At 46.9% G+C, this 26,274-nt stretch overlaps 1 protein-coding gene across 2 annotated transcripts; it reads right to left on the reverse strand.

Annotated features, from left to right (window-relative positions):
• Positions 1-1,931: 1,931 nt before the first annotated feature.
• RAB27B (RAB27B, member RAS oncogene family) lies at positions 1,932-26,274 on the reverse strand. Of its 2 annotated transcripts, none has more exons than XM_075076697.1 (6): positions 25,978-26,274; positions 11,620-11,791; positions 8,942-9,027; positions 6,036-6,139; positions 4,534-4,657; positions 1,932-2,777 (listed from the first exon to the last, which is right to left on the reverse strand). In XM_075076697.1, exons 2-6 carry the CDS (start codon positions 11,770-11,772, stop codon positions 2,588-2,590), a joined length of 657 nt encoding a protein of 218 aa, XP_074932798.1. In that variant the 5' UTR covers positions 11,773-11,791; positions 25,978-26,274; the 3' UTR covers positions 1,932-2,587. The 2 variants fall into 2 exon arrangements, with proteins under 2 accessions (XP_074932798.1, XP_074932797.1); XM_075076696.1 differs by lacking the exon at positions 25,978-26,274 and adding an exon at positions 23,385-25,167.

The raw sequence follows: 26,274 nt of genomic DNA on the forward strand, positions 1-26,274 counted from the left end.
GCTCTGACAAGCCACTGGAGCTCACTGGCAAGGTTAGGAGAAACCTTCCCCCAGGCCACACTGTCCTGGGTATCACTGCTGTATTTCTGTCTAATTCTGATTATTCTGAGAGTGCTAGCTTCAGCAGGCGGAGAGGTAAGTAGAAGCAACCGAGCTTCATCAAGGTGCTTTGAAACAGCGCCAGGTTTGGGATTTTACACACCTTTGTATGAATCATCTGTCTGGTACTGAAGGCGCTCCCAGCTTTGTAACAGCTTTTAGACAAGCTGTACTTGGGCCGCTCTGGGAAGCAGGCTTTGCTTGGCTCTTGCTAGTTTACCGTTCGTAGCAACTTCCTTCATTCCTGTTCAACGGACAAAAACCTGACGCCACAAAATGAGAGATTTCTTTGAAAGTGAGACAGGGAGCTCCTCAGATCACCATTTTCAGGAATTCAAGACTCTTTTTTTAAAAAAAAAAAAAACGTTTACATTTTATGCTAGATACTAAAAAGCAATACAACTTCACTTCAAAAAACTCCCTGAACTTCCAGTCTATGTATCTCAGGAAATGGAGGAACTGAGTATCAGCCTGATTGCTATCAGCCTACTTATATCTTCTGCCTGGGAAACTACCTGTCGACTACCACAACAGCTTTTCCACCTCTTGAGGTGTTAGGACTGTTTATAGCCTATAACAGGACCTGCATTATACCTGTTTGTATAGTATACGCTACACATAGCCTTAGGTAGAGCCTATCACTTATATAATCTTAATCTTTACAGCCTGCAAGTTAGATTTCCGGCATGGTAATTGCACCTATTTGGTTACTCACCCAATGGGTCTGCTCCTACGGACGTACCATCTGCCCTCTTAACACACCAAATCGCCAAGTAAACGCCGTTTTAGGAGCTGGGCAGAAAAAGCTGTTATTGTTTCAGTAGTGAATCTGGTAAATTCTCCATTTTTGGGAAGCACTGAAACACTTTACGAGCTTGCTGTTCACAAAGTTTGCAATTTCCAATCAATCGAAGCTGAAAACAGTTAAATAAATGAAAGCCCGCAATCCTGCCAACCCAACCGATTAAGCTTGACCTGTAGAGAGATCAATTTTTAACCCCCAGTCTGCACCCTCCTGAGTGATTTGAAAGCAGCTTAAAGCGCAAGAAACACAAATAGACCTTTAACTACCACCTGTATAAATACAGAACAGTTATTCTACAACAAACGACAGGGTAGACTAATAAATATGCTGTAACTTGGTTTAGAAAATGATCTATACTTATAAATATAGTATTTGTCTTTATTTTTTTCCTGTATTTGTCTTTGTTTGTGATAAGCAACTTGCTATTTCACTAGAACTTGCTTTCACCCGTAGAAGAAATCCTTTGCTCAACCCTTCCGCTGCAGCACGCCACCAAGGGCAACTTCTACCCCTTGCGCTGAGATAACCTGCAAACTTCTACAACACGCTCCCGTCATTCCAAGTCCCCGCATCCCATTTTTTTTTTCCCCATTTTGCCCTCCCGCAGAGAATTTAAGAGTGTGAGAAAGCCGTCTTGTTGAAAACCTCAGTGTCCGGAGGAGCCGGCGAAGCTGCAGCGGTAATTTAAAGGCGCCCTCAGCACAGCAGCATTTACAGTTCCCTTCTAGGCAGGGCAAACAGCCACAAGTTCTTGCCCGTGTCCTGCCTGCGATACGCAGTTACCCAGAGAAAAAAGGAAGAAAAAGGATCGTTTCCTTACGTTGAGGAGGGGAGAATAGTTTTCTGCTAATGGTAAGAAGTTGTTTCATAAAATATAGTTTACCTCTGTTCCCATACATTTTACTCCCTTCTTTATAAACTGTCCCTGCAGCGTCAGAATCCCTCTCCCATAAAGCTCCAATCCCTGCTTGGATTATTGGCAACACAAGCAATGCTGCACAATTCCCTGATAATGATTCTTTTAAAAAAAAAAATACATTAAACGCCCTACTTTCTGCCCCCAACCCCAAACCACACACACAACCCACTCCCCCCCGACCACCGCCTCAGTGATTCAGTCAGGACAGATTCACAGCATTGCTTACCCTGTGCAAGTGATAAAGTTTTTCTTAATAGGCCACGTAAAATATTTTGTAGCTCCACCTTAGAAAACCCACGGTCCCTGACGCAGATTAAGAATTATAAAGAAACAGGATTCTGTGGAAAAATGGCACAGACCTAGAAAACCACCCGCCTCCGTTTTAATTTCAATATCCAGTGTATGCAGACAACAGGCTCTTTCCCTCTTATTTTAAAAAAATAAAGCTACTTTCCTCTATTCAGTATCCTGATCACATGAAAAATAAAGATGAGGGCTGGGGGAAGAGGAGTGGGGAAGAAGAGGTGGGAGAGTTTTCCATGAAGATGGCACCGTATCAGGAAGAATCATTTCAGCACAAAAGCCTCACTGAAACACAGCTTTTAGTTTTAAACCAGTTCTTTGGAGAAAAATGCACAATCCCAATAAAACAAATGTAACTTTGCTTCTCTGCATGGCTCAGGAGAGCCGGTTTGAATTTGGTGGTAGGTCAGCCATAATTTGATGAGATGTTTTCACTGGTTCTCACAGTTTAGAGGTGACGTTTAGCAGGCACACTTCTTCTCCTCCGCTTTTGCTGAATCTAGCTTTCCCGAGCTTCCCCCGTTGGCCGCGTCGGAGACCTGCGTCTTGTCCACGCACTGCTCCATACGCTTCATTATCAAGTCCAGAAGCGTGTCCACAGCCTTCTCCACGTTCTGTCCGGTAGCAGCACTTGTTTCAAAGTACGGTATGCTACGGTGGAAAGGAAACGGTTTGCTGTTAAAGACAACCCAGACTCAGCTCTTTGTAACAGTCTCGGTGCAGCCGGCAACGGTGGGTTTAGCAGCAATGAAATGCACGGGACAGATTTCTGGTTTGCTGGGATGCTATTTCCTCGCTGGGGAGAGCTCAAACTCCTGTTCCCAGCACATCGTGGGTTAGCCTGGAGAAGAGGGGGCTGAGGGGAGCCCTTCTCGCTCTCTGCAGCTGCCTGAGAGGGGCTGGAGTGAGGGGGGGGTTGGTCTCTGCTCCCAAGTCACCAGGGACAGGACGAGAGGAACCGGCCTCAAGCTGCGCCAGGGGAGGTTTAGGTTGGAGATGAGGGGAAATACCTTCCCTGCCAGAGCGGTCAGGCCCTGGCACAGGCTGCCCAGAGAGGTGGGGGAGTCACCGTCCCTGGGGGGGTTCAAAGGACGTGCAGCCGTGGCCCTTGGGGCCATGGTTTAGGAGGCCTGGGGGTGTTGGGTTGGGGGTTGGCCTTGATGGTCCCAGAGGTCTTTTCCAACCTTAACAATTCTATGATTCTATAACGACATGAGCACAAAACTGCCACATTAATTTACAAAATGCATCCTGGCATTTTGACTTCACGTTGCAATAACCTCAGCACAGACCTTGGCTGAAGAAGTCTTTCAGGTAACCAGAAAGTCTGTTTTCAAGCAAAACCTAGGTCTGCATCACAGAAAATTTCAGGGAACACAGAATATCCCAGAAACCTTTTTTTTCAGGCAGATAGTTGTAACTATTGCTACTCAGCAGACCCTGTAAGTACGGTCTCCCTCCCTTCCTGTCTACTTATACGCACAACTTAAATTAGCTGTCTCCATTCTGAAATCCCCTTTGAACCCAGAACACTGCCTTCCAAATCATCTTTTTCAGAAGAGAAGGTTATCAATCGCTCCAGCACTTCCATCACATGCAGTGTGGAATGAGCTACCATCTCCTCAGTGTCACTGTCCTCTTTACCTGGCTGCAGACAACTTTTTAACATTCTTTTGTTATTTTTAAGCCTAATTTGCTTACTACTTGCAGTCTTTCGGGCTACCTTCTGCTGCTGGCCCAATCCTCTCTGAACATCCCTCATTGTACAGTAAGGGCAACCAAGGGAAAAAAAAATACACGTTCTTTTTGCCCACGACACTATTTACTAACTATACTGACTATTTACTAACTATATTGACTATCAGCCAACTTATCCAGTCACAGGACACTCTGCAGGTGGTTTTAGTGCAAAGAAATGTAGAAGGCTCACTAGAACAGGAAAAGAGCTTTATTATCCATCAGGGAAAAACAAATAAATTCAGCACACCTAGAACCTGACTAAAAACCCACAGGTGTCATCATTTCCAAACTAATTAGAAAAGCAAATTATAAATATTGTTAGTTATTTAGTTCACGACATTGAGTCTTCTCCTGCCCTGAACTCTCAGGACAAGCCAACACCCCAAGAATGTAGTTTTCTAGTAAGATCGTTTCATTTCAGCCTCATTTCTTACGTTGTAATATTTCGGCCAAACTACTAGAACAGCGTGTTTCATTTTCTCTATTTCCAATACAAACAGGTCAAGCTGCAAGTGTGACAAGTTGGATATCACTACAGGTGTATGTGATACTGCAGTGCCTACAGATCTTAGAGTTTATGAGGACACCTGCAAGCATCTCTAGCCGGTCATCAGCTACGCTTACAACAGTTATACACTAAATTTAGCTTCTGTTGTAATTTGCTTACCCGTATTTGTCTGCCAGTTCTTTTGCTTGCCTTTCGTTTACCTCCCTTTGGTCTGACAAATCAGCTTTATTGCCAATTAAGACTATATCTGGATTCTCACAATACGCATTGGCTTGCAGCTGACCTAGAAGCAAAAATAAAGAGGAGTTAAGAGAATGCTGGAAGTGCCTCAGAGGCCAAGAGAGTTGACAAAATAATTCAAAATACGTGTCTTCCACCGCACCTCAAAATATCCTAGACAATCGTGATCATGCCAAACACATTTCCTTGTCATACGTTTATTTGCTAAGGGGAATTTTTCCAAATAGGAAGCAGAAATGGTACTAGGAAATGATTTCCAGGATCTATTTTACCAACGTACAAGACTTAACTGCAACGAGGGGCCCTAAACACGGCGTTTTAGCAGAGGAGAACCTCCACCAGCCAGAACTTTGGTTCTACGTGACTCGGAAGGACATTGTGGAAGCACAAACAACATCCCACGTCACCTGCAAATGCAGCTCTTCAGAAGTATAGGACAAAATCCTGAAGTGCGTTTTTCTCTTGGATGTACTCGGTGGTTTAAATGCAGTTTTATCCATTTGAAGATCCAGGCCCAAATACCGTCCACAGCCTCACCCCTTGTAAGCAATTGTACAAAGCCACTTACTTACACTTGCCTCAATCCTGAGGGGACTGACTTGAAAGGGTGCCGTAAACACAGAAGAAATTAGAGACTCAGCTCGGTGAGCAGTGGAAGATTGTGATGGCGGGGCTTGTTTAGTGGGAGGAAGGCATTTCTGAAGAAGATGGAGCTGTTTTCACACAGCTATCTGGATTCTCACATTATCCCCACTTTGTTTGCTGGAAAACTGCCAGCTGGAAGGGTACTGGCCTCTATCCTTCCAGCACTCTACGTGCCCTCAATTAAAAACAAACTTCAAGAATTTAACCTTTGTTTCAGTTTTAGTCTAGCTGTTGTCTGAAGGAAAACCAACAACAGCAAACGCTATGCGCTTTCGAACCAGATCCTCAAAGCCCAGTCTTAATTTTAATTTAAACCACCGAGGAAGGAATCATGTTCTGCTTTATAAAGAGAAAATGCACCATAAAGGTAACAGCGATGCCCGAAGTACAGTTTCCAAGCCCCTGTATATCATCTAAAATATGGGGTATGGCCAAGGAAGTGTCGAGCGCCATGAGTTTTCAAGAGGCAACAGATTTATTCGAATTGTACCAAATCCAAACAAGATTATCAAGAATATGCCCAAAACAGTCTATCATGCAAACAAAAAAAATAAGAACATGTATCTTTCCAACCTGATGAATTACAGCCAATTTACTGATGAATTACAACCAAATTACAGGCTGCAAGTACCCACTTATGGCTGCACTAGACATAACTACTTTCTTTGAGCATCTTCCAGCTCACAAAACAACGACACGCACAAAGCCTAGGAGCCTAAAATACACAAGAAAGCTTCAAGTCAACCGATAAATGCAAGCTTGGCGGTTCTACTTACTCATCCAATTTCTGACATTTAAGAAGCTCTGTTGACTGGTGAGATCAAACATCAGTAAAAAGCCCATCGCATCTCTGAAAAACGCCGTGGTGAGACTGCGAAATCTGAAGGTGGAAGAGAAAAAGACAACATAGCTCTATTAATACAAAGTGATCTCTAAGGTAAGCACTTTTCTGGCAAGCCTAAATTGAGTAGGGGAAAGAGATAAAGTAAAGCTTTCCTGAATTGCCTGTGCAAAAATTCTATTTAAAAAAAATACCCTGAAATCTGAAGAATCCGCAAGATTTAGCGGACATACATAACCTTGGAAGTAAAACCAAAACAAAATAATCCTGGACTTCCACTTTAGCTACGATGTGTCGCACCAGTCAACATTTATTCATCGGTGTGTTAGTAACTTACCAGAGGCAGCTTATATGTGAGAATGCAAACATTGTCAGTGACTAATCTGTTAGTCCAAATTCTGCCTGATTTAGGCGAGCGCGAGACAGAGAGAGAAGGGTTGGTTAAAAAAGATAGCGAAGCATTTAGTGTATCACAGATCCCAGCGATAGAAATGGATTCGCCTGCCGAGATCATACACGCTTAGTCGATGGACGCGCACTACTCAATATAGTCAATATTAAAGAAAACGAAGAGCAGGTGGCTCTTTACATGCTTTTGATGGTTCGATGTGACGATCTGCTGTGAAGCTCAGCGAAAAGGAGAGGAGAAGGTAACCTTTCCCTGCAGAGCCCTAGACGCAGGCGCGCTCCGTAAGCAGACCTGCGTAAGCGTGAGTTCACGAGGGACACGGTTCACAGCCTTCCTGCGAAGCTATGGAGCTGGATGAAACTACAAACCCTGAAATGCAACTCTGTTAGTCACCAAAAGGTCACGAGCCTGTTCAAGTCAGAAACGTGCTGGAAACCTGTGCAAATTCTGGTGTTTTCTGTATCACAGGGATGTAGCACATGACCAAACAGCACTATATAATCGCACACAAACCAGAAAGAGTAACTGATGTTTTATGACACTTACCCATGAAAATTAAAACAAAAGCTCTCCACGGAGACATGTCAGATGTCTGACACTACTTTTAGGGTTTCTTTCCAGGGGAAAAAAAAAAATAAAGGTAGCCTCAAAATGCCAGATCTCTTGCAGAGGTGTATACACAAACAGTGTTTGAGAGTAAAGGAAAGAGATGCAGACACAAAATTTCAGCTTCTTTCTGCTTTTCATCCAGCAGCAACCCCTCGCACATGGTATTTACACAGCTCACTCCAAAACCCTGAAACCTGCCTCAGGTTAGGAGCCACGGTAGTGTTGGGTTGACGATTGGACCTGATGACCCTAGACGCCTTTTCCAACCTTTATAATTCTAAGATTCTATGATTTTCATCACGACTTTTCATCTTGCCCACTGGGCAAACACTTCAGTCCGCTGCTCTTTGGTCACTGTTACACAGCAAACAGGTACGAGTCGCGTTTTCTTCCCTTGTTGATAGATGACATCAGGAGTCATACTGAGGGCAACCTCACACGCTTTATCATCGTGAAAACCAGTGTACGTAACTAGCCAGGGGAAGCTTAGGAAAGCAGTACACACCCTTCTCCCTTTAAAAAAAGGTAATAGGATCGAATTTACTAGTGACGAGTCAAGGAGGCCTTTGGAAAGAACAAACAAGTGTGCCCACAGAAGATGGGGAACAACTGGTTCGATAAAGAATCCTTCTGCAAAGGATTCTGGTCAGCCACGAACTCAACACGTCAACCACGGTATGCTGCTGCAAAGAAGGCAAACACAAGCAAAACCATAAATGTAAGATAAGAAGCAAGCTTTCCGTATTACTCAGCACCAGTAAGACTTGAACTGGAATTCTCCATCCCGCTTGCTTGCTGGTGGTGAGAGAGGCTGGAACCAGCCTGGGGCGGTACAGAACAGAAAGCTTGCTCATCATAGAAAAGGCTGAGCAAGCCCGGGGCACGTAAATTGGAGAAGGCTTAAGGAAGGCACCAGGCTGCTCAGGACTTCGTCCACCCGAGTTGTGAACACCTGCGAGAACACAGCCTGCACAGCCTCCAAGAGCGACCCGCTCCAGGGTTTAACCACTCCCGTGGTCATCGTCCTCCTACCAAGCTGGAATATCCTTGCTGCTGCTTGTGACTGCCACCTCTCGTCCTTTAGCTGTGAGCCTGAGAAGAGCCTGGCTTTGTCTTCTCCTCACTGGGTAGATGAAGACAGCAATTAGCCTCCCTTTAGTCCTCCTGCCTTCAGGCTGAAGAAGCTCAGCCCCCTTAGCCCTCACCGGATCATCGTATGCCCCTGCCTCCTGACCCCTTCTAATGGCACTCCACGGGACTTTGGTTTATCAGCACAACGTGTCCCACACTGGGGGTCCCAAGAACGGAAACACGGCCCCAGATGTGGCCTCAGAAGTGCTGCATAGAGGGGAATAACCACTTCCCTCAGTCTGACGGCTACACGCGTGCTAGTGCGGTCCCGCATGCTGTGCGCCTTCCTCAAAATATGCCTTACCATCCAAGCTAGCAAAAAAAATGTGAAATGCAAGGACAAGCCGCTTAGGTGGGTTATACAGTATCTTCCAGAGGAGATTGGGATCTTATTATGAAGCCAAAATAATGGTACAAAACAAACCAGAAAAGCTAACTGAGGAACCAGGAACCCACGGGTGCCAGCAACGAGGCAGTGCTGCTGAGGCAGGGAGCAGACCGCCTTCAGTTCTTCCAGTCCTGTCTTCTGCGATCCTCTGATCACCGCATCAAAACTTTATTGCTGGAAGGTATTTTTCTTGTCCTAAAATACGACGATTTCTGGTATTTTTTCACCTGAGTGGACTAACGGTTTACCCAGAAATGGGGGAAAAAAACTCAGAACTGCTTTCCAATGAGCTGAACTTGGTTACCTTTCCTGTCCGGCTGTGTCCCAGAGCTGGAGATGTACCTTGAAGGCTTTTCCTGGAGATCCATTTGGTCCTCTGCTGTTGTATACCTAACGAGAGAATCAAATCAGTACAGCCGTACAGCTCACGCCGAAATCCATCGCGTGGGCCACAGACCATTGTATTTTGTGCAAGCAATAAGTAAGGAGTAAAAGTTCAGTCTTTCAGTAAAAGCTGACTCTTACCTCTAAAAGCCACTTCAGAGGGCTGCTTATAAAAATACATTTAAAAACCCAGAAGCCACATGAAATGTCTATGAAAGCTGCACTTTAAAGATAATTTGGTCATGTTTGGTACTTCAAGTTAGGTACCAATTCTTTAAAATTTGGCACAGCACTGTGCTGAGCAAGCTGTCTGCGTTCTGCTTCATCGCTGTTGGTACAAAATTTACAGCTGGCTGACAGGATTAACCACTATTATATAAAGCTATTTTTTTTTCATTAACTTCTGTTGGACATTAATGACTTCCTTACTAAGTGCAATGGCAAACTGACAGTGCTTAAAAGGAATCACTGTGACCTTTTGCCGGGGCTCAATTCTTTATTAAGCAGAAATAGTGTGTAAATTAGCCATTGCAGTAAAAGACAGAGGGGTAAAATAAGTATCATCCAGTTTGGTTATCTGAGATAGCTTAGCAGACCCTCAGCAATTTTAAAAGCAGGCAAATATTGCCCTTGCGTTTAGATGAAGAGAATGTGGACTTTACGGACACGTCTGTATCCAGAGGCTGCGCTGACCCTGCGCGGGGAAGTGGAATCCTTCCTCACCTGCCCTCCCTGGGCTGTAAAATACAGCGTTCAGTTCTCCTGCACAACCAAGTTAATATTAATTGGGGGTTGGACTAGATGACCTCTGGAGGTCCATTCCAGCCTAGACTATTCTGTCGTTCTGTGGACTTATTTCAACTGTTGTCATTTCAACAGGCAGCTTCTGACCGCAGCGTGCCTTGCTTTCCTTTGTGGCAGGTGCCTGACGTGAAAACCAGAAAAGAATCGACGGATCAGCCGCACCACATTTGTGAATTAAGCTGGTTTGCTGGAGCACGTTGCTGTAATATTTAGTGCGATAAATGAGGACCTCAATATGACTTTTACACAACAGAACAACATGTTTAACCTTTTGGATCTCTTTCTTAGAAGACAATTTATTAGATAGACCTTCAAGACATTTCAAAGCTGGTAATTTCATGTAAGGTGTTGTTTCTCCCACACTTATAAACTATCTTACCCCAAAACGTACGGTAATGGAAAATTACGGAAGAAATCTGTCTGCAACCTTTAGCAGAGAAGTTCAACCTTCTGGGAAGAATCCAGCACCCACGTTCCAAATGCGTTAATGAGCCTCTGACCAGCCAGGGAAAGACTGTTCTGGCAATTTGCATGTTCAGACATTTCCTCGCAATAAAATCCTGGTTTTAACATTTTATTCTTATTACATCAGTGCAATCCCACAGTTCAGGCTCCACTCCGACCTGAGCAGCACGTTTAACCGGCTTAATTTGCGTAGCGCTGATTAGGAGAAATTTAAGACAGAATCCAGACCCACGGTTCTTTTATTTGGGGGACCCCTGAACACCCCTCTTCCAGGCAGAGCCTGCACACCCCCGTCACCACGGCAAAACTGAACGCGGCACAGCAGCCACAAATACTGGCAGTCATGAAAAAGCTGCCAGAGAAGATGAAGGTGAGTGGGGGAGCGATACCCATCTTTTCATGGTATTCTGGTGAAATAATAGGAGCTTAAAACATTACGTTAAAAATATTCAAATTTAAAGAGGTCTCCATCTTTCAACTGGGCAAGTACTTCCATTTCTTTTTATTAAGGAAACAATTAAAATAATTTCCCAGGGTCTAATACCTTGTATTTATCACAGTTTTACTGTTCAAGCAAGCTGGAGGGATCCCTGTCAGAAAGCTGAATTTGTCCCCTGTATTTAGCCTGTATCAGATGTCAGGATCAATGAGCAGATACATTAGTCACTTTAAATTTAAACAAAGCGAGTGTGCTCTCATATCCACAAAAAGCATCTGAGTGGCACTACAGAAGCCTCTCATCTTCTATTTAACATCAAGAAACAAAAGCATGGCAGAGCAGGCTTGCCCACCTTGCATTAAGGAGCACATCGATCCTAACCTACGAGGACTCCTGATCCCAGGCTCGGTACGCTCAGCCTCCAGCCTTGCTGCTGGCAGCGACTCGTAGGAGCAGCACGGTCCAGCTGCTGGAACGGCTTCTTGTGCCTTTGCTAGTTTACTGTGTGATCTGAAAGTGAGCTGAAACTTCTGTGCTTCTGTAAGGTTGCATCTCTTCTTTTTAAATTCTGAGTTTAGGGGGCAGAGTTATTTCTAGTCGTGAACACACCTCATTCACCAGCACGATGGAAACCTGCTCTTGGAAAGATCCTTTTATATCAACGTGCGATAAATCACCTTACAATCCAACACCAGGATAAGGATAATGGCATCTTTCCCCTTTATCCAGTTCCTAATTATGACTTGCTTAAGCCAAAAACTGGGCCAGCATTACCAACGCAGGCTATACCCCGCAGCAGGAGAGGCAGTACTCATTTACATAAAATTTGTTTTCAGCAGAAGTGAATAAAGACAAAAAGAAGGTGGTATCGTTCGTATGGGACAACTTACCACTCGTTTTTCCCGAAAATCTATCCCTACTGTCGTGATGAATTTCGGATTAAATTTGTTATCGGTGTATCTGTACAGGAACGTTGTTTTTCCAACCCCAGAGTCTCCAAGGGCCAGGAGTTTGATCAGATAATCATAGTCTCCATCAGTCATAGTGCTAATTTTTAGGAACCTATGTAAAGAGGAGAAAAAAAGTGATTTAATGATAACAAAACCTCCTTTCTGTTGGTTTTTCCCTCATTTCTATTGTTCGTTGAAACGCCACTGCCTGCGCTCAGGATCGGAAGATACGTTTGTGTATTTTGAAAAAACGCTAATGCAAAGCAGCAGCGAAACTCGCAATTTCAGTTCAGGTGCCAGGAGATAATGCATTTTCTAAATAAATCAAATTGAAGCTTAGAATGACAGAGTTTGGGACAAAAAGATTATTTTCATTCTGAGGATAACGATAAGGCCTATAATGAACATCGGTATGAAACCTACGGCTAAATCCTTCTGCTCAAAGTATTTCATTATGTGCTTGAAGAAAAAGGGTAGCGCAGAAGCAGGCGTGAAAAGGAAACTCAGACGTGGCAAGCACCATTCTCAGGGCTCAAGCTCTAACCAGTACTACATGATGTTATCAGGGCTCTGTACTTTTATCCTGAAAGAAATATTTCTTCCTCCTAAGAGAACTAATTAAAAAAGCAGAGTAAGCAATTATCCCAGGGCCACCGTTAATAAAAGGAGAGAGCTCAAATGCAGTTTGCTCTCTAGTATAACCAGATGAACCCGCAGCTGCCTTGTTCCGCAAAGCACACAACCAAAACCGCCCCCTCATCAAACGCTGCAGATACTAATTGGAGTGAAGAAGAAAGGGAAGCAGATGGCAAGCCCACCCCCTGGGTTCAGCTCCGTGCCTCGGTTAAGCTGCTGCTGTGACGGCAAGCGGGGGCATCTCCCCCAGCCTGGGGAGCCATCCGAGAGCGGCCGCCGTCCGGAGAAAGCCACGGACAGCTTCACCCCTTGGCAGCAGCTCTAGGCTCTTCTCTGTCTGTAGCAGTGAACAAGAGCAGCAAAGCCTGCCTCATTAAGCACTTGTAAAACACATATGCACATCAGAAAGTAACACAAATTTGCAGAAAGAGGAAAATATTTATCCCATTTACTTGAGCTGCCTCACAGCTCAGGCAGGAGCTCCCGGAGCAAAGTGCATGCTGCGGAAATGATTTCCGGGGGGTTCCTGGCTCTTTCCAATCTGCTGAGTCAAGTGACACAACATATTTGGGAGGCAAAGCCAAAGGAGGGACAGCTTTTCAGCATTTTCTTCTACTTTGCTCTTTCCCCGGTTGGCCAATGCAACCGAGCGCCTGCGTTCAGGGTGACCTGGGCTCCCGCTGACAGAACCATCTTTCCTCCACCCGAAGCAGGGCACACCATCTGCCAGCACAACCTCCTGCAAGAACCACGCCACAGACACGCAGCTTGAGCAAAGCACCTTCATAAAATTACCTCCCGGCCCGGCCAAGCCTTCACCCAGAGGAGGAGCACCCCTTCTCCAAGCGGGCTGCTTCCCCAGCAGGTGTTTATTATTTCAAGTTCAAGGGTAGCGTTGTATTACCCTAAACCTAAAGCTCACATTACTGTATTTACTTTGTTAATATTTGCTATGAAGCTGTAGCTTCATAGAGAAGGGAGACCTTTCACAGAGAAGAAAACACAGAAGGAAAGGGGACTCATGTAAGAAATAGACCTACAAAGTGTTTATTCACATGTATGAAACGCCCTGATGATGAGAAAACTGGGATCATACGAAACACCACCTAGTTTCCATCCTCTCTTACCTTGTTCTCAACATAATTGAAGCTTTCTCTTTTTTCCAACACCTTGTTAATCCTTAGCACAGATGAACAGCCGTTCCGTTTGGATCTCTAGGCTGAGACTAATTACCGTGGTATCAAAACAGGAGACCCTGGGCCATACCCCATTCATAAAAGCTACTGCTTGTTTCAGTACGAGACCTTAATTTCCGTCAGAATACAACCTACCTTTCTGAGCATTTAAATTAGCGAGTACTGACCTGCTTCGACTAAAACAGCGAACCAAGCCCGCTTTGATTATCCTGCATTTTTACAGCTTTAAGGATAAAAAAGCTGGCTGCGTACTGAGCAGTTTCATTGTACAAGATTTATACCGTTGACAGACAGAGAGCCACCCAGAGAGGCGGGACAAGCTTTTCAGAAATTCACCTTCCGATGATAAAGGTTTAACAAATCTAGAGAAAAAGGCCCCTGATCTGGCAGCGCCGCTCTGCCTTGCACTGCCTTGGGTCTGCCCTGGGCAGGGGAAGGCCAAAGCACCAACACTGTGGCTTCACAGAAATTAATTAAAGGCCTTTAATCCCTTCCAGAATATCCCAAGTTTACCACAAGGCTCCACTGAGCAAGAGCAGTTTCTCCCCAGAAGTCTGATTATCAAAATCAAAGTATTTCTGATTGATGCAATAACTGTTCTTTATGTATTTCATTCAACAGAACAGAAAAAAAAAAAAGGTGTCTTGGGAGATAATCCTCCCCCAAATGCTTGACTGGTAATACAAAGTGTTAATCTGGGATTAGACCCTGCTCCCAAATATCCGTGTTCTCCGGGAGCCGAAGTTCAGCATCTCCTTGCTATGCAAATGTGCAAAGCACAATATTCAGAATTTACCACACCTGTAAACGTTGAGCAAAATACACATCAGGCTAGGATGATTAAAACCCTATTTTTGTAAATCTGTCACGAGAAGGCAGCTGGCACTCCTATTCCCAGCACGGGCTGCTTCTCCAGAAGTTCCTGCCCACTTGCATGGGGGGCTGGACACGCGTGGCGGCCTCTCCCAGCCCGGCGCTAGCCAAGGCACCGGGGCCGGGGGGCAGCCTGGGAACCCCTGCCTCTTGGCAAGGTTACTCCGACACTGCTCTCCTCACCCGCTGTACCGCGTAGGAGAGCAAAACAGGAATTGCTTGCATAAAGGAGTTTTATTCCTTCAGATTTTAACCTGAAGCCACCTAAACAGTTTCCTTCTCCTGGAGCAGCTACGTGATAGAGGACGGGAGGAGCAAGCTTCACAAAAACCTGGGTGCGGGGGGGAGTTAGAATCATAGAATCATCAAACGGTTTGGGTGGGAAGGGACCTTTAGAGCCCAGCCAGTCCAAACCCCTGCAACAAGCAGGGACATCTTCAACTCGATCAGGTCGCTCAGAGCCCCGTCCAGCCTGGCCTTGAACACTTCCAGGGATGGGGCATCGACCACCTCTCGGGGCAACCTGGGCCAGGGCTTCACCACCCTCATTGTAAAGAATTTCTTCCTTATACCCAGTCTAAATCCACGCTCTTTTAGTTTAAATCCATCACCCCTTCCCTTATTGCAACAGCCCCCATTAAAATGTCTGTCCCCATCCTTCCTACAGCCACCCTTTAAGCACTGAAAGGCCGCCATAAGGTCCCCCCGCAGCCTTCTCTCCCCCAGGCTGAACAACCCCATCTCTCCCAGCCTCTCCTCACAGCAGAGGGGCTCCAGCCCTCGGAGCATTTCTGTGCCCCCTCTGGCCCCGCTCCAACAGCCCCGTGTCTGTCCCGTGCTGAGGAGCGCCGAGCTGGAGGCGGCGCTGCAGGGGGGTCTCACAGAGTCGGGGCAGGGGGGCAGGACCCCCTCCCTTGCCCTGCTGCCCGCGCTGGGGGAGGCAGCCCAGGGCACGGGTGGGTGTCTGGGCTGCGAGCGCACATTGTCAGCTCATGTCCAGCTTTTCACCCCCCGGCACACCCAAGTCCTTCTCAGCAGGGCTGCTCTCCATCCCTCCACCCCCCAGGCTGGATTGATACAGGGGTTGTCCCGACCCAGGTGCAGGGCCTTGCACTTGGCCTTCTTGAGCCTCGTGAGGTTCTCCCCGGCCCACCTCGAGCTTGTCCTGGTCTCTCTGGATGACATCCCGTCCTTCTGGCATGTCAACTGCCCTGCTCAGCTTGGTGTCACCTGTAAATGTGCTGAGGGTGCACTCGATCCCACTAAGACATCGATGAAGATATTAAACAGCACTGTTTACAGAGTTTCACAGACCAGACCGATCCACCGCCATCACGCTGCCATTACTGTGTTACCACATCAAAACGCTGTAGTACAGCAAACTAAGTTCTTGTTCCTCAGGAAATTTGAGCATTAAGATTTTAATTTCATTTAGAATGAGTTAAAATTACTACTGACTACTAATAATTACTATTAGATAAACATCTAAGCCTGCTTTTAAACATGTCTATAATTAACCAGATTTGAAAATCCTGAATGTTTCATTTTGTTTCATGATAAATGATAACAAACAGAACGTACAACTCAAGTATCTGAAATGAAGGAAGGTTCTTCAGTGGAGGAAGTTTGGGGTTCTTAGACTTTATTTCAAGAGAATTTCTTCCAGAAAAAAATCTGAAAAACACTTCATAATTTTCTACTAAGACGTTATTAACAAGGCATTTTAATAAAAGCGCACTATACTTTAGTCAACTCTCATTTTAAATGGCTCAATATATTGAGCTACTGAAAAGAAGCACCTCTGGGCTGTAACGCAAAGTCTTCCATTGCTAAAACAAGGCACCTCAATTCACGATTTTCCATGACGACATTCAAAAAGAAACATCGCCGTGCCTGGAACCTTTACTTTGAAGTCCTCACTGTCCTGAGAGCACCTACATGGACTTGAAGTTGTAATACCAGCGATGGGGACTCATTTCGCTGTGACGGTGCCTCCACCACAGACCACCTGCCACCAGAGCAGCCAGAACCAGCAAGGTCCCCCCCCGCCGTCTGTCCCGCAGGGCTCAGTCAACCTGCAAGCGCCCACACCAAGACCAAAACCAACCTTCCACTCAACTAACGCAACCTCACCCCCCAATTCTGAAGCCCGTGATGTCTCTCTAATACCACGTTACTATTTAAGCTTTCCAAAAACCCAAAGAGGCCTCCTGACCATCGTGCCCAACCCTCTCTGCCAACATGGCCAACAGCCAGAGGATGATAAATGTGACGTTTTGATGCTGTCCTTCCAGGCTGTGCGTCTAGACTGAGGCTGATTTAAAAAACACTCTTCTGCTTTCTTGGCAGACAAGATTCCCATCTAGACCACAAGCAGCATCTTGTTTCCTGATTGATTATTTTGTTCCATCCCTATTTAATGTTCTCTAACTACAGTGTGAGAGATCATTTAAAATCTGGCACTTGTCAGCAGATACTCCGGAGAACATTTTCTCGATAGAGAGATATGGCTTCACATAAACCAACCAAACCTTAAGATATTCAGTTATAGCCTACAGGGAGAGGAAAATCTACTCCTCGGGCACCGTGCCTTTGCTCTGCGGCTCTATAGCCAAGGCACATCCCACCGCACCCAGCTTGGCGTGCCCGGAGGAGCCTCCCAAACACAGCACCTCCAAAGGAGGGACCGCGGAAGCAGGAGGGCTCCAGCCCTCTGTACCTTCATCAATATCCCCTCCACCTGAAGGAGCACCCTCCGCACGAGCCAGCAGCGCTCACTGAAGTAACGCTGAACTCTGCTCCAGAAGACCCACCCCAGCGCACGGAGAGGGATGCGGAGGAGAAAAGCTGTAAGTCTGTTTTTCTTCTTCCATTCGTGGCGTGTTCCTTAAAAATTGGGAGAAAGGCAATTCGTTGAAATTTAAATTGCTTTGGAAAAAAATTACTTTTGGCTGGGAACACACTCTGCAGAAAAATGGTTTCAATTCAGAAACTTTTTCATCTCAAGGTGTTTATATGTACAGTAAAAACAAGCAGGCTGGAATTCAGACGAACTGATACACACTGCCTGTTAGTCATACTTTTAGCCTCTCAGAATTGGAAAAGATTGAAATATTTTAAAACTCTGACATTTCAAGCTTCGCAGATCTTTACATTTTAGAAGACTTTCTTAATCGAATAGATTTTCTGACGACACATTTTCTCGTCAGTGGAGACAGTTGTTGAAAGGTGTTCAACAATTACGCGAGTAGCTCACGGGAATATCACCAAGGAAAAGCTACGTGCGCCATGAAAGAGAAGTCGGTTCCAGAAAGTAAGCTTTTATTTCCCTTGACACACTGCTAGTGAAAAGTGAACAAACAAAAATGTATAAATAGCATTAGCTCTAGAAAGTGCAGGATATAAAATCGCAGCGCACATATTGCACCAGCAGCTGGTCAGCAAGAGATTCGTTCCCTCTGCAGCACAATAAATCAGCGCCACTACTATTCATCCAAGCTTTTAAATGTAAAAACAATCACAAAACTAAAAAAAAATCAGCGCTGTCCTGAGGGCCAGCACACCGATGACCGTATCAGAGGCACAACACGCATACATGGTAACTATCACTTACTCAAACCAGCGGAACTGAGCCGACCAGGGGAAAGCTTCACGAGCAAGCTCTGTGCTCCCTACTGCAGACTTGCTGCTCCTCTTTGATTCTGCTGCAGAGAGGCCGGAGTCCGACCTCTCCAGCATCATTAAGACCTCCACCACTTCCAAGATGCTGTTCCAAGAGTCCAGTTCCAAGACCCCATAGCATCAAAAAACTACAGACTGACCCCTTCCAGCCTTCTTTGGTGCATGGCAGGAGCCAGCACGCCCTCGGTCATGGGATGACATGCCTAAGCACAGGCACAAGTACTGGACCGCATGAACACGACCTGCGGAATCCCCCAGAGCAACTATGGCACCATCCTTTCATTCCAAAGATCCTGTTCCTGGATGTCTTCGGGGTCAGCAGGTGACAAGGGCACTCACCACCACCATGTGGCATGCAGAGAGATGACCCCAATACCAACACACAACTTAAAAATACTTTGCAAAGGGCCTGAGAAACAGGTGGGCATTGGCCAAGTTTAGCACGGTGCCTATCAAGATGGCCATTTCTCATCCCCAAGCACTCCACAGATGCACCATTAACCTTCTGATAAGAAAAGAGCTGCATGGAGATTTCCAGCAAAGAAAAGAGCAGAGAGCCAGGCAAAGCTGATTTGTGGGAGGACAGGCTGCCTGCTAGGCTTCCTGTTAGAGTCGCTTCTAGGAGATGAAAAACACTGATGGCAGCAGGCTCCTGCTGGAAATCAGAGTCACTATGTAAAGAGAGGTTTGAAATGCATTCTTTCTAGCTCCGTCTGTCCTCCTAAAGAAATCATACAGGCTGTAGCAGAAAGACATCCCAGGATCGACCTGGACGTGGCTGGTCTTTGAAGTTCTTTAGTTACGGCCTTTGAACAGAAAAGTTCTGCAACACGAACAGAAAGCTTCCCCTGGTCTTCTGCAGGAACACCAGAAAACTGCCTTTTCTTTCGTCCTCAAGATCCTGACTGGTATTAACTCTATCCCAGCCACAACCAGTACAGTGAAGAACTAAACTCTAGTCCCCCGTTGCCCTCAAAACCTCTCAACCTTTTACCCTCTTGCTGTGGGACAACATCTCTCGCTGACAGAGCATTCGAGAGAGAACCGCCACGCCGACCAGATTATTAACATCAAACTCATTAACTCAGCCACGTCAGACACCTCTTCCCTAGCAGAGAGAACATACAGGAACTTCTGCAACGCAAAGTGGAGCAGACAGAGAATTAAATTTAAGAGCACATTACAGAAAGTAGCCTCACAAGTCCTTCCCGAGTGGAAGAAAGAGACAGGATGTAGGAAAGATAAGATAAAACTCCGTCCAGTCATCCCAGCATCACGCTATAATTTGTCTGCAATCATCTGCCAAAAAAGCAAAGCCTTACAGCTGCCAAGTAAATGGCCCACAATGAGCCAAACCTTTTTTTTCCCCCCTCAAAAATCAAACAACTCACTGGAGCTACCCTGAGATGAAATTAAAGCTAGCTTCTCTGCTCAAAATCAGGCATACACAGTAATTTCCACATAGGAGCTGTGAGCAACAATACGTAACAAATGCGGCATTAGTGTGAAAGACATGCTCCTTCCTCATTTTCTTCCTTACAGTGGAAACCCCCGGAGGACCAGACGGATGCTTTCTGGCACAGATGCCTCGCAGCATTTGAGCGCAGACAGCTTCAGGCTTCGGTATGTAAAAGACACTTGGCAAGCCACAGCCACATACTACTGTTTTAGTAAGCCAGGATACCCTTTCTAATAAAGAAATATACACAGAACACACTGGATTTTAGAAGTTCTTCTCTGAACGTATGGACTTTCAGCTTTCACCGGTTTGAGCGCAGGCCGGACCTAACGCCACAGGTAAGAAGGCGAGTTCGTGACCAGGCTCCTATCTGCCACGTGTGCCCTGTGAAGGAGCCATTGCCCTTTACATTCCGCTCCAGCTCACGAGAAGCCCACAGCAGGCATTCACACAAGCAAAACCAGTAAAACTTCCAAATACCACTTTCTAAATAGACGGGTAACCACCAGACATTTCCTAAGCTGGAACCTATTCGCGCCGCCGCACGTCCCACAGGTATTATTCAGAATAAACCCAACAGCACGCTCGCAGCTACCCACCTCCATCCGTGTTTTCTATCCACAAGCCCACCCCTTCTGGGGTTCTTTACTCACACGGCGTGCTCTGCTACCCTAAGTCGTACTTAAAGAAGGAAGAGCAGCGCTGAAGCCCTTCCCTCCCAGCCAACGTGGTGTCGCTGCCTAAAGGCTCTCTCACTGCACACAGACAGAGCAAATACGTATTTACCTTTGTGTGGGCAAGGGAGAAGAGTGACTAATTCAGTCGTTTTCAGTACTAAATCGATATGAAAAATACACGCAATACAAAAAAGAAAAAAAAGGCAAAGACAAGGACTGTGCCCAACCGTCACCACAAGCTGTTATCACGACACTTCCCCGGCACTTTTCCCCTCTGGGCCAAACACACAGTATGAGGTGAGTTTTAAGACAGGCCACCATACACATTTTCCTCTACTTCACCATTTCAAAAACCTGCTCGGTAAGTATAGGAATTAGTTCTGGGTTGACTATGCCTCAGTAGGTGTGTATTTAGCACATAATCCAGTCTATCACACTTGATTGACTACACAACTACAACTGCGCTACTGACCGGAAAATAACAACTCAAAAAATACCTGCAAAACACACAAGAAAGGGATTTTGCAAAAGGCAGCAGAATCCTGCCACCGTGAAGTAACTCAGATGGCAAAGAGTCCAACCTTTCGCTCGCACTTCAAAAGGGAAAACAAGCACAGTCACTAATAGCATTTATAGGAATGTTATTTAAGAAGGAAGAAAGCCAGTATGAGGAAGTTTCAGTGGCTCATTGGAAAAAAAAAAATCTCATAAACCACACATAAATCATGTAACTACCTTTGAGGGAGTCCAAAAGTTGCACAAGGGCTGGACGTGCGCAGGGAAGCACGTCTGGATAAACGGGAGAGACTGGGGGTAGCAGCAGCGCCGTCTCAAGCGCAGGGTCACTTCCCACCTTACATGCCAAGTAGCTCCCTTCTGACCCGCTCTTCAAACCCCCCCGAGTCTCTCCTGCTCTTTTGAAGGCAAGCAAAAGCTATCATTCATTATGTTACTTATCTGTCTGTGTGTCAGGGGAAAAAAAATAAATTCTATGAAAATTTATGAGCTAAAATAGTTATCTGAAAGACATGAAGTGGGCTAGACTTCCCCTTTAACTGCAGAAGCATGGTATCATTATCCATACTTCATCTCTCCCTGACCTTATCAAATTCATGTTTTGAATCCAAAACTCATCATAAATCTTCTGTAAAGCTCCTTTGACAAAGCCCAGCCTTTGCCACCAAGCACGTGACTGTTACACTGTTTTTCCTCCAGATCTCTATTTAAATTTAGGAACCCTGATATGCCGATGAAGCCTCCAAACTGGATGATTACATCTAAAAGACCCAAACGTTTGCCAGCTACTCATGTTTTTTATAACACTCCCCTTCTTCCTGCATACATGAATCAATATGTGCAATGAACAGCTATCAACAGAGTAAAGAGCAAAGGGGTGGGGGGAGGAAAGTGAACTCCACAGCTTAGAAAGCCCGGCCCAATAGTTGGGGCCATCCTCCGACGGTACGGAACAGCATCGCTCCGCTAACCAGTTATGCTGGTTTACAGTTAGTCAGGCCAAAGGCTGGATGATACAGCTCAATTATGTTACCGTGGATCCTTCCTAATCTCCATCCAAAACTATTTTTGGAAGCACTGGGGAACACAGGGCTGACCACGATCAGGCAGGAGCCATCGTTTGCCCTCTAACTGATCCCCGAATCAACCCCAACCCATCTTTCGGAGCATCTTCACAGTGAAGTATCTAATGGAAAGTCTGAATCAAGATTAAGACTACGAGAATTTCTATTTCATGCTGCCTATAGATAATGGGCTATATGTATAGTAAAGGAAAAAAGGGAACCCAGCCATACCAGTTTGGGAATGGACAGAAAGCAGCGAGCAGAGCCTACTGCTGGCTACAGCACCTTTTACAGCTCCGGAATGCCGCAGCCACCGTTCCTGTGAAGCTGACGGCCCTTCTAACAGCAATCCTCTTCCTAAAAAAATCCAGCTTCTTCGCATTTCATTCATTTGCATCGCTGCGCAAGCGGCCTGTACCTCCCTGCCCGCCTGAGGCTAGCAGGAGCTAACCCGAGTGTGCAATGTTGTCCGAAAGGAACGGCCTGTGCGAGGCTGCCCCGTTAGGGGCTACTGCCCGCCCGACTGGGAAATGCCATGCTCCCAGTCGCTACCGGCCTCCTCCGAGCGGGAGGCCAGCCACCGAGGGGAAGGGACCCGCTCTCTGCCAGGCTTAAAGTGCAGCCAGGGAGATCTCAGTCCCACCTGACAAAGGAGTACGTCGGTTTAGTGAATGAAAAGCAAAGCTGCTATTACAGTAGTTCAAGCTATCGGCTGGCTGCACCCTCGACAGGTCCGTATTTCTATATATCGCTGCTTTGCCCAAAATCTTTGGGCTAGGTTTCCAGTTCCTTTAATACCAAACCTCCATTAGGGTGGCAAACTCACTTTGCTGTATCCCAGGCCTGTGCAGGGGCTTACCTAGAAACACAGAGGCTTTTCCGTGGCTCAAGTGCAGCTTTACATGGTTCTCTCAGACCCTAAAGGGCCACAGACCGGCCCTGCCGCTTGCACACCCGGTTCACACCTGATCCCGGGGAATGCTATACAGGTAAATGCATTTGATTGCCCTTCATCAAAAGCCCTTCTGCAACAGCAGTTTCCCTTTTGCTGTCAGACAGGTAAAGATTTTTGGCATAACTGGAAATGAATGCCTTTAGTTCCATATTGTTTAGGACAGGCTTGGAAAGCTCTAACACTTGGAGTGTCCCTTTAAACAATCTCGGCAATAATTGTTAGGCACAATAGCAGCTACACCTCCCTCCACACAGTAAGGCAGACTTCCACTCCCTCTACCCTTCTGTTTAAATAAAAACGTACAACAGCAATCAAAACCGTTTGGCTTGTCAAATAATCTGATCCCATTTATCGTGGCTCTTTAAGGACTGCGGATCGTAAAGAAGGTTCCTCAAGATAGAAAGTCATTAGTTATAACAGCTAATGGCTATTATACATTTAAATTGCTGCTTTGAAAACAGTAAATCATTTCTCCTTTCCACAGCACACAATCTTATGTGAACGCTGAAGCAATCTGATTATTCCATGAAAGGTTTTAGGAATTAAAGTCTATTGCACTGCTCAGGCACGAATTGGTTATCCCAGAAGTTTTAACCCCTTAAAGCTGCAGAGAGAACAGATATTTCTCTCTTCCAGCCGAGGCTGTACCGGAGAGGAGAAAGGTCTTCTCACGCCCGTCCTTCCGACTCCCCGCGATGCTCCTCCTGCGATACCGCTGCCGCTGCCAGCAAGCGTCCCAGGGCGCGCTCCTCCTCCCTCTGCGCCAGTGGTCTTCTGCTCACCTGAGGACATGGCAGGCAGACACCAGAAACACCACCTCCGAAGTTCTCACGTTAGCCGGTTCTTTTCCTAGCTCTCAAGAAACGGCCCCACCCCGGTAAATGCCAGCCCTGCCTGTCCCACGCCGATGGCGCTGGGAGCGGACATGGGAGACAAGCAAATGAAAGGTTTTGAGGGCAAGAACGAGGAGTGAATTAGGAGGTGCCACAAGCAAGATTAGCAATGACTTTTACCACTGGGAATTAGCCAGTTCTTCAAGATTCAAAAGGAAACGTAAATCTTAAAGCTCCTTTCCTGATACAAAATTTTGAGATTACATGGCCCACTCTCTATCAGTCATTCCAGAGAATTAGCCATTGCCTGATAAACCTGCTGTGGTTTAGATCACAGAAGCTGCCTATTTCCATGCTGTCTGGCCATTTCATAATGCTGCATTAACTAGACCTGAGCGCAGGGAATATCGCAGCAGGGAGTACTCGGACGCAGGCACAGGGTCCCGCTTCATCTCGGGTACCTCCATCCAGGCCAACACCCTCACCCGGGGATGGCGGAGGGGGGAAGGACCGATTGCCAGGCTCCAACTTTTTCCTAATGCCACCCAAATCAAACCCCGACCTGCTGCGTTACGCTACCGACAACGCTGCTTCCCCGCGTTGCATTTCCACACGCAAAACGCAAACCACAGACTTTGCTGGATTACTCTCGGTGGGTTTGTTTCTCAGTGAAAGAAGGAGCAAAAGCAAAGCTTTCATGGGAAACCGCACAACGTATACTTACAGTTGTCTATGCAGCAGTTCTGAGACTAAATACCTGCCGCACGCTCACAGGAAAATCAGCTTGGAAAATTGAGGCTGCAATGCATGAACAGTGAGAAAAGGACAGCTTTTCCCGGGGTGGGGGGGGAAGGCAATCAGTTCTTGGAAATGCAAGCTGGGACTTCCAGCAGGCAGGGCTCGCAGACATGCAGGTAAGCAGCGTACAATTGTATTTTGAGACATGCTCTCAAGGGCAGTATACTTTTCGAGACGCTATTATGCCAGCTTTAAACAGTGACAGCATGTATTTCAGTAATGACCAGGTTGTGGTATGTCAGCCTTAGCAGTTTCTAGGCACGCTCGAAAGGAGTGTGTTGCTACTCCCCAGTTCACACATTTTAGCAGGCTGCAATATAGTGCTGATTCTTTGAAGGCAAAAATAAGCCCCACACCATGAGAGCTGTCGCTTTTCTCTGCAGCTGTTCAAACTTCCCTAGCACCATGTTTTAACAGAGCTTTCCAACAACGCTGTGTGCAAAACTGCCAACAGTGCCTTCTTGCGCATTTACTTGTAACACCCCATCTTGAGAACTTCACACACAGCCAAAACCCACCAGATTTGTTGAGAAGAGTTTTTCAGCACGGGAAAACTGTTTCTCCTTTGAGTCAAAGTCTGATTAAAGAACTGAAAGAGGAGTCACACTCTCTCTCACTGGTGTGAATTAGCATAACTCCAGGACTCGGGCCTTTTTTCCCCCCCATATGCCTGCAAGGATGAAATACCTTTGGCAATTTTGTTTTTCCACCTCCAGCCCATGGCATAAAGGTACTGTAAAAGAACTTTTCATAATAGAGTTGAGAACAGGCAGGCTATTTTGCTGCTACTCTGCGTACCTGCCTTTCTCCTCCTGCCACGGCCACTCGCTAAGACGCTTCAGTTAAGCTCCGCAGAAGTTGTGCTTAGCTTAAGGACCAAATCTGTTTCCACGATCCCTGCGACGTGCATAAAACTGCATAAAAGAAGCCTCCCCAAGATCTAACAGGTATAACAGAGTATTAACCGTACCTCGGCGTAACAACGCTGTTCACAGTGTTTCTGAAATAGCCTTTTTGTAATGAAAAAGTGCGTTCAGCTCATCTTCTTGTACACTTCGCATCGTATTTTCACCTCCTTCCTCCACCCGAATTAGGGAGTGACAGCAGCCGCAGCAGCACAAAACCCTGCCTGTTCACGGAAGAACTATTTCGGGGTAACTATATTTGGATGTTCGAGAATCAGAGCGCCTCGTTACGAATCCCCTCTATGCTTTATATGCATCATTCATTGACATGCATCGTTCAGGGGATGCTTTATGCCGCCCTTCCCTTTCTACCAGCCAGCTCTTTTTTACATTCACAAATCTGCCAGCTCGAAATACGGCGCAAATCTATGCACCCCAGAGCCCCTCCGCACGTCCCCCCTCGCCGCTGTCGCGAAGGGACCGCAGTCGCGATAGCGGCCGCATGTCGGGGTCGGCGCTCCCGTCCGACCCCCCGCAGCCGGCTCCCCACCCCCGGGCTCCATCTTACCCTCCCTCCGGACACCGAGTCCCGCGGCCGCCCCGGCCCGCAGCCCCGCCGAGCCGCGCTAGCGCCGGAGCCGCGGCCGGCGGCGGCGGGAAGGGTCGCCCCGCTCCCCTGCCCCGCTCCCCGCGGGCGGCACGGACCTGTCCTCCGGGAGCGCCGCGCCGCCTGCGCCTCTCTCCTCGCTGTCGGCGGCGGCGGAGGGCCGAGCGGGGCGCGGAGCACCTCCCTCTGCGGGAGACCGGCGCCGAGGCTGGGCCCAGGCGGGGGCGGAGGCGGCGCTGCCGGGGCCGCCGCACGGATGTGGGCGCTCGCCCCGGGGCTGGCGGCTGCCGGCGGCGGGGCGGGGAGGGGACGGGACGGGAAGGGAAGCGAGGAGGGGTCTCGGCTTCTCCTGAGGGGATGTGGCCCCCGCCGGCCCGCTCCGCTCCGCCCCGGGA

The sequence above is a fragment of the Phalacrocorax aristotelis genome, chromosome W (assembly GCF_949628215.1).
Source record: "Phalacrocorax aristotelis chromosome W, bGulAri2.1, whole genome shotgun sequence".
NCBI lineage: Eukaryota > Metazoa > Chordata > Aves > Suliformes > Phalacrocoracidae > Phalacrocorax > Phalacrocorax aristotelis.